General features: G+C 36.6%; 1 protein-coding gene across 1 annotated transcript in view; it reads left to right on the top strand.

Moving 5' to 3' along the window:
• The first annotated feature begins 3373 nt into the window (after positions 1 to 3373).
• The window catches only part of SNTG2 (syntrophin gamma 2), a 119036-nt gene continuing 114131 nt past the window's right edge, over positions 3374 to 8278 (top strand). The window contains exon 1 of the mRNA XM_058802349.1: positions 3374 to 3556. Within this exon, the coding sequence (XP_058658332.1) occupies positions 3374 to 3556 (183 nt within the window). The remainder of the gene's footprint in view (positions 3557 to 8278) is intronic.

The following is an 8278-nucleotide window of genomic DNA, read 5'->3' as shown; positions in this document are numbered from 1 at the left end:
ATTTGATTTCTTTTTCTGCCCAAGTGAATTTAAATTCGTATTCCCCTACTTCTCAACATAAACATTAAAATCCTGTTGAGATGCAACTCCCTATGAACTTTCTGGATGCTTTTTATTACAAAATTTATGAGCTTTAACAATACTATATAATTAAAAGAGTTATTTTGACTTTTCAGTCCTCAGTTTTTTATATCAGTTACATAGAATGACCACTGTATAGACAGTTTTTAAATGAGAAATTAAGATGAACCTAGCTAGTTAAAATGTAGGGTATACATATACATGCAGAGACTAAGTTCTCATTTCAAGTTTCTTATTTGAAGAACCCTTTGTCTGGACTGGGATTTGCCCGCTAGAGTAATGTATCTCTTTAAAACAAAGAATGAACGAGGGAATGTGCTGAACTTTGATTCAAAGCTATTTATATTGGTCAAAAAAAAAGCTGACTTGAAAGGCTGAGAGAAATGCAGATTAATCTTATTGATTCTGAAAGCAAATAAGGTATTGCTGCACGTCATCTTGGATCACATCAGCAGTTAGATGAAGTGTAGTGTAGGTATTGGATTTTAATAGTAATAGATGAGCTTCAGTGGGACTTCATTTGAAATAGTGTGATGGCAAATGCTAAACTATTTAACAAGTCACTCTGCATATTTCATTTGTTACCTGATCATCTGTTACAAACGAAAGTTCAGAGTTTTTTTCATTGGGATTCTTCTAAACATATGTAACAATTTCTAGCAAGAGAGTTGTTCTGTGTGTAAGCTGTATAAAGAGTGCTCCAGAGCTCCATTCTTGCAGTGTTTCTGTAAAGCATGCTCTGTACACAGCAAAAGTAACAGTGGTCACCAGTCCAGATTGGACAGTGATGCTCAACATCTGAACAACAGCAAAAATCAGGGACAGTGGGTTTTTAAGTCTGTAGTTCCACTGTTTGGAAATACTTCCTGCTGGCAGCATGGCTTCTAGGCAGATGGTACTGGCGTAGTTTTCATATGTTGTCATTCACAAAAATGTGTTGATAAGACATTCACATATGCTGAAAATGTGAAAAGACTCAAAGTCTTGGAAAAATAAATATTGGATTAGACATACCCAGCAAACACTGAATAGGTTTATCTTCCCACAATTAGACAGTTATATTTGAGCTGTTATTTATATTTACCTTATAGTTCAGAGAGCTATGACTCACTTGTTCCCTTCTAGATGGATGTATAAAAGAGATCAGATAGAATCATGCTTCAGAGGTGTCTGTTGCTCATTGCTGTCTGGACAGATTCTAAACAGCTGTCTTAGATGTGGGTTTCTCTTACAAAAACAGGCTGAGAGAATTGGGGTTCTTCAGTCTGGGAAAGAGAAGGCTCCAGAAAGACTTTAGAGCAGCCTGCCGGTATCTAAAGGCCCCTTAAAGAAAGCTGGAGAAGGACTCTTTACAAGGGTATGTAGTAATGGGACAGGGCAGAATAGCTTTAAACTGAGAGAGCATAGGTTTAAGCTACATATTAGAAATAAATTCTTTGCAGTGAGGGTAGTGAGGCACTTGAACAGGTTTCACAGAGAAGCTGTGGGTGTCCCATTCCTGGAAGTGCTCAAGGCCAGGTTGGATCTTGAGCTTTGAGCAATCTGGTTTATTGGAAGATGTTCTTCCAAAGTATTGGAAGTACATGATTTTAAAGACCCTCCCAGCCCAAGCTGTTCTGTGATTTCTGACTGTAAACCCTTTATGACATCCATTACAGGCTGAAGATACCTACATGTGGATGTCTGCCGATGTGACCAATGTTTGTATCTCATTACAAACATGGAAATCTGGTCTTGCCTCCAGCTAGAAAAGGACCTGGTTGTCCTAAAAAGCCTGTGTCAGCTTTACATGCGCAGAGGTCTTAGGATATCTCAGTGTCTTGAATGGCAGAAGTGACCTACATAGGGACAATTGCTTTGAGCTCAGGGATAGCCCAACTACACGAACAATTAACCTAAACAACTGTTGTGTATATAATGCAGAATAAATCTAATTTCTGTCTAGCCTGCATTTTCTATTTCTACTGTAAGGGAGGTTATGACACTCAGTTGCAGCATAGAGCTACATCAAAGTGTAGCCTAAGTGCCTTAAGCTTAACCTGATTCTGTTTTTAAAGATTGAAAGGTTTTATTGGCAATCACCACAGACCTTTCTCCCTCATTTTATAGAAATAGAAATATTATGAAGCTAATTTTTTATGTTTAATGTTATTTTTAAATCCCTTAAGCTTTCATTCAGCATACAGGACATATTTCTTCTTTAATTCCATTACTCTCTTTTTTATACCATCTACCATTTAAGAAAACATAGATGAACAACTTCATTTTAAATCTTCTTTTAAAAAAAATACTGCAGCTAAAACTTAAATCATGCTTGATTTTTCTTCACTTACATAAAGTGCAGTGCTGTGATGATGCTGTAATATACATTACAAATTAATAAACAAATAGTACTTTTATATATGATCATTCATTTCAGAACAGGTGATTTTGTCTTCTGAGCAATGAATGTAAAGATTTGAAATTTCATTTGTCCGCATATTTTGACAAATTAGGACAAGCAGTCCTAATGCCACAGTTTTTGTTTGGAAGAGGAAATATCTGACTGAATGTTAAGGGAGTAATGAATGAATTAATGAATATCTGAATGAATGTTAAGGGAATAAGCCAGAAATTAAAGTTTCTTTTCTACTAATAATGGAGAAAACATTATTTATACCAAATAGTTGACTATCCTATGTAGTTTACTAGTTATTAGTCCAGTGATGGTGTAACTTAAGAAATGTATGTTCATCTTATCCTAAACAAAATAAATTCTGCAACAACTGGGTTTAATCACGTTTTACATTGTGAAAACATAGTTTTCTACTGTAACAGAACTCTGTATCTTAATGGCAACTTTTTTGAAGGGAACAGTTCTTTTTCTGACAGACTGGAATGAACATATTCCAGGCAAGAGCAATATTTCACTTCCCCGCTTCTTGCCAAAAATGGAAAATGTGTTCACATACATTTATACATACCTATTTGTTTCTAATATATTTTCATAAGTCTTTGTATAAATAAAGTCAAACAGGACATCATTACATCATTATTGGCAACACTTCTTTGTGTAACAATACAATGGAGAAAATTTTATAATTTTTTTACTCTTGGCATATTAATGTCTACTTCAAAGACCACTTATCCTGTATTTTCCTGTACAAAAGAGGCTTCTTATGTCTAATCCATTTGAAGACTGAAAAGCAGACCAGTTTTCCTCTTTCCTCTTTCTTTTCCTCATACAAATAATGCCCATTTGTATGCTTTTTATTTATTGAATGGGATAGAGCTTGTTTTTCACCATTATGAAATGTTAATATTCTTAAATTTTTGTGTATGCCTTTCTTTTTTGCAGACTAAAACTGGTATTGCATTGTTGTATGATGAAGTATCTGAAAATGCTTATGACATCCGACTGAAGCTTACAAAAGAGGTATTAACAATTCAAAAACAAGATGTCGTCTGTGTTAGTGGAAGTGATCACAGTGCAAATGTAAGTGCTTCTATATCTCTGTGCTTTTGGCTGCCCACTTTAATGAATTCTGCAGAGGACACCTTTATTGTATTGGAGTGCAAGAGATTTTATTGGGTAACAAGTACAAGTAATTATCAGTTGCTTGGCTCTTCTGTGCTACCTACATTCAGAAGTATAAAAACTGCATTTCTGACCAGTGCTGTACATACTTTATGATGGCATTTATAATCTTAATAGAACCAAAAAACATCTTTAAATACCAAGATTAAAGCATCCTTCCACCAAATATTGCTGGGCCATTAAATTATGGGAGAAAAGGGAAAAGTGTTTCCCAGTGAAAGCATTTGAAGAGTAAACTGATACACCAAAGTTTTCTTCATTTGTGTATCAGACAGGATGTCTGTTCAAGGGCATTGAGCTGACTGAGAGAACACTTGATGGGCACTTATTTCACTGTAATTCTCTTTCAGGCACAAATGGAGCTTAATCAGCGCCAGCACGTATGTGGTGCTTTTTTTAATGAAAATTCAGTTATGCTGCATTTTCAAAGTCTGTGGTGCCTCCAAGCTATAGAGGAACCTTTTGTGTGACCATTTGGTAATGTCACTAGATAAACTGATGATGTTTTGCATAAGCAGTACAGCAAGGGTGTCTAAGTTATCAACATCCTTGTGGTTGGTTTGCTGAGATAAGTATAAGCCTCATTTCCTCATATAAACAGTGTTTTTGAATTTGGAATACATGTACTTAATTTAACTGAGTAAAATTGATTTCATGAACTTTGTTGGTGTTTCTTAGAGTGCACGATTCGTGGCAGCCTCCTCAGAGTGGACCAAGGGAGAGTATTTCTGTCTGCTTGCTGTATTGCATCCTGTAAACTTTAAATCTGGCACTTGGGGACATCAAGTGGGTTTGTGATACTCCGCTAAGAATTAGAAGCAAAAAAGCATATAATGGGTATTTTTGTGTGTGTATGTGAGTATGTTAGAGAGTCTGCCTCTATAATATGCAAATATTTCATTCCTGCTGCAGTAAATATTTAAATTGTTTACTGTCACACATAAAATAATTTACAATAGCTTTTAGCAATTCAAAACATTAAGTACCTGTCCATGGAATTCTGTGGAACATGACTTGCTCTTTAAAATGTTTTAAAAGGTTGATGGGTGACAGGCATGTCCACTTGTGGTTGGTTTGCTGAGATAAGTATAAGCCTCATTCATCAGCTTTGCATATACTTTCTGCTTCACTGAGAAGCATGAAAAAACACAGTTGTTTGGGTTTTTTTTACCAGGCATTGCTGGTAATGCTGATAAGTTGTATGCAAACTAGTTGCAAGAGTTATAGTAAAACATAATGAGACTTCAGCATATAGTATTTGTGCATATAATTATACATGATTGTTATGGACTCAATGGTGTTTAAATATGTTGTGTATGCATCTCATAGAAGAAGAATCACAGTTTTATCCTACATACGTTATTATGTATGTTATTTCTTGATTGAATTAACATAAGCTAGGTGCATCTGGGAAAATATTGTATCAAATCTGTGTATGTATTGATCAACACCCAAAATACAGCAATTCACCCCCCACCCAACATTCTCAATGTCCAACCTAAAGCAGTACAAAAACCTGCCCTGAACAACAGAAGTCTGCCTCTTCCTTTTAGAAGCAAGATTTGGGTTGATTTTGATGCCTTTTGCCTCCTACATTTTATGAGTACCCTAAATAGTATTTCCTGATGAAAGACAAGGCAGGGAAGCAAGCTTTGAATTGAATTTTGAAATAAATTCTGGGAAGTTATAGACCTTGCAGAGGAGGCATAGCTGGGATATGCAGCCACTGCATATAAAATGAGTCCAAGTTTCTTTGTTGCATTTCATTGCCAGTAGTGATCACAGTAATGGGTAGAGCCTTGAAAGAAGTGATTTCCAGGACTGTGGCAAGAAGAGACAGTTTTTCTTGGTTGTATATGTAGTGTTAATGTGTAAAAGTAAGTGAATTTCAAGTATAATTCAGACAGTAATTTAGGTTAGGATTGCAAAGTATTAACGTGGCTCTAGGTATGACACCCATTCAGAAGAGATTTTTCCTACCTCACACTATTGCGAAATAAGAGTGGGCAGTTCTGCCAAGCTGCCCTTTCCTGGAAAACATTGTTAACATTATCCTTATTTTCCCTAAGTTGTCTCACTGGAGACACTGAAAACTAAAATTTTAGGGTAGGGTCTGATCTATTTTTCTGTTATTTACAAGATATCCTCAAGGTCCCTTTTCTAAAGTGTTATCTGCAGTCCTCACAGGATTCTGTTGTCAAACTGATGAGAAAAATGAATTAAACTGTCTTCATGGCCATATTCACTTTTTCTGCATTATATTTTGAACAAAATAAAAGCTTCTGGACTGTTATCATTTAATATGAACACAATTTGAGTGTAACATGAAGATAAACATTTTTTTATCTTGTATAACTTTCTAGTACATAGGAGCTCAAGAGCAGAATTTGAAATCAGGCTGAAATAGCTGGTAGTTGTCTAGTGCTGAGTTTGGTAAGTTTTACAATTACATTTACATGACAGAAATTCCAGAGATAAATGGTTTATATTTCAAGTGGTTAAAGAGAATAGTTTTCATCTCTGTTCTGTATAATTCAAAATATTAATAGAAAATTGTAACCTGAAAGTCAATGCTATAGCAGTCATAAATGATCACATTGTCTTACTGATTTATTCTCCTTTCTCTGTACTTTTTCATTCTCAGGTACTCCTAGTTAATCTTTATTTTACACATGGCCATTCATCAAATTAGTTCATTTTCAACAAAAATAGAAATAGCTTTGGCCTTCTTTTTGTATTCACCTCAAATGCATGGGAGGAGAAAAAAACTGCACATAGAATGACTTTTGCTCTTAGGTGGGATATTTGAATGGAAAATTGTTGAAAAGTTCTGTTTCTACTTGTGGTAATACTTTTTCTTCAGCCACTTATATGGGTCAGCATTTGTGGGATGCATTTGCTTCCAGCCTCCCTTTTACTGACAGGTTAATCCTGAGGAACACTGAGGACAGAATTTGCAGCTGTGAATATTTAGTTCTGCTGGTCCAGTGTAGTTCTGAATGCTACGCTGAGGACTGGCGAAGACATCAGTGATCACTAAAGCTACTGTGATGAGTGGGACTTTCAGCAATAGAGATTCTACCCAAGCATAAAAGACTCTTACTATAAAATGCATTTTACTACCATCATCAAGGTCTGTTCCTGTTTCATATTTTGGCATTTGCCATTCATTTAAGAGATACTTTCAAGCATTGAGAAAGCTTCACCTTTGATGAGAAATTTTTTATCTGGCTCACTGTAATTTAATGATAGTTCAGCCCATTTCACTTCCTGCAATCTTGGACTTGATGAGAGAGTAATGAGAGAAAAACATAGTTTTGAAATTCAAGGTGTATATAGATAAAATAATGTAAAATCAGCTGCTTTCTTTTTGGTATTAAATTTTTTCACAGTAGACAAGCTGCTTTTAAGTATCTCTAAATATCCTTCTGGATTTGGAGCTAATTAGGGAAGTAATATTTTACAATGTTTTTTATACAATATTACACTAATGAAAATAATTGTCTATATAACTATTTATAAATATTTATATAATTTAAATTTGTATACTAAACATGCAATCATTCCATCAAGATGCATTTCAGATTTTCAAACTTGGCAAATTCTAGTGTTCTAAGCAAGTCTTCATGACTTGGTGTAACGTTTGGGGTGTTCAGATTTCAAGGATAAAGGGTGTATGTAAGTGTATGGGTGCATCAGAATCACAGTGCTGGAGTTACCCTCTGTGTGAGGCAACACTTGGAATGCATCAGGCTCTGCCTTGGGGTGGGTGATGAGCATATTGAGAGCCTCTGAGTTAGGGTAAAAGGGCAGAGTGGCAAGAGTGACGCTGTTGAGGGTGTTTGCTACAGGCCCCTGGTCGGGGGAGGGAGTGGGCCAGGCCTTGTACAGGCAGCTCGGAGCAGCCCCACAGCCACAGGCTCTGGTTCTTTGGGGGGATTCAACCACCCTGACATGGCTGGAGAAGCAGCACCATGACGCACAAACAGGATGGGAGGAACCTGGAAAGCACTGATGGCATATCTCTGACACAGTGGAGGTTTCCACAAGGAATGGTGTGCCCCTTGACCTTACACTAAAAAACAGGGAGATCCTTGTTGGAGATGTGAAGGTTGGGAGCAGCTTTGGCTGCAGCAACGATGAGATTATGAAGTTCAGTATAGAACAAGGAGAAGCAGGGCAGCAAGTAAATTGTAACCTTCAGCCTCTTCAGGGCTAAAGAACTACCTTTAGCCTCTTCAGGGGATCCTCTTTCCCATGGGAAAAGGCCTTTCAGGAGGAAGGATTGCTTTTTCCAGACTCAAGAACAAACCATCCCAGTGAGCAAGGAATTGAGCAAAGGGATCAAGAGACCTGCATGGTTAGAAAGCAACTCCTGTCATTACTCAAGTGTAAGCAGGAAATGCAGAGGAGATGGAAGCAGTCAGACCACTTGGAATTAATGTAGAGAGGTTGTCAGAGTAAGTTCGAATGAAATAAAGGCCAAGTTTCTCCTGGAATTAAATCTGGCCAAAGATGTCAAGGACAACCAGAAAGGCTTTTTCAAATTCATCAGTAACAAAAGGAAAACTAAGGATAATGTGGGCCCATTACTACGTGGAGAGGGGTCCTCATAACAAA

This window comes from Ammospiza caudacuta, chromosome 3 (genome assembly GCF_027887145.1).
Source record: "Ammospiza caudacuta isolate bAmmCau1 chromosome 3, bAmmCau1.pri, whole genome shotgun sequence".
NCBI classification, from domain to species: Eukaryota; Metazoa; Chordata; class Aves; order Passeriformes; family Passerellidae; genus Ammospiza; species Ammospiza caudacuta.
This window is presented reverse-complemented; position numbering and strand designations above follow the sequence as displayed.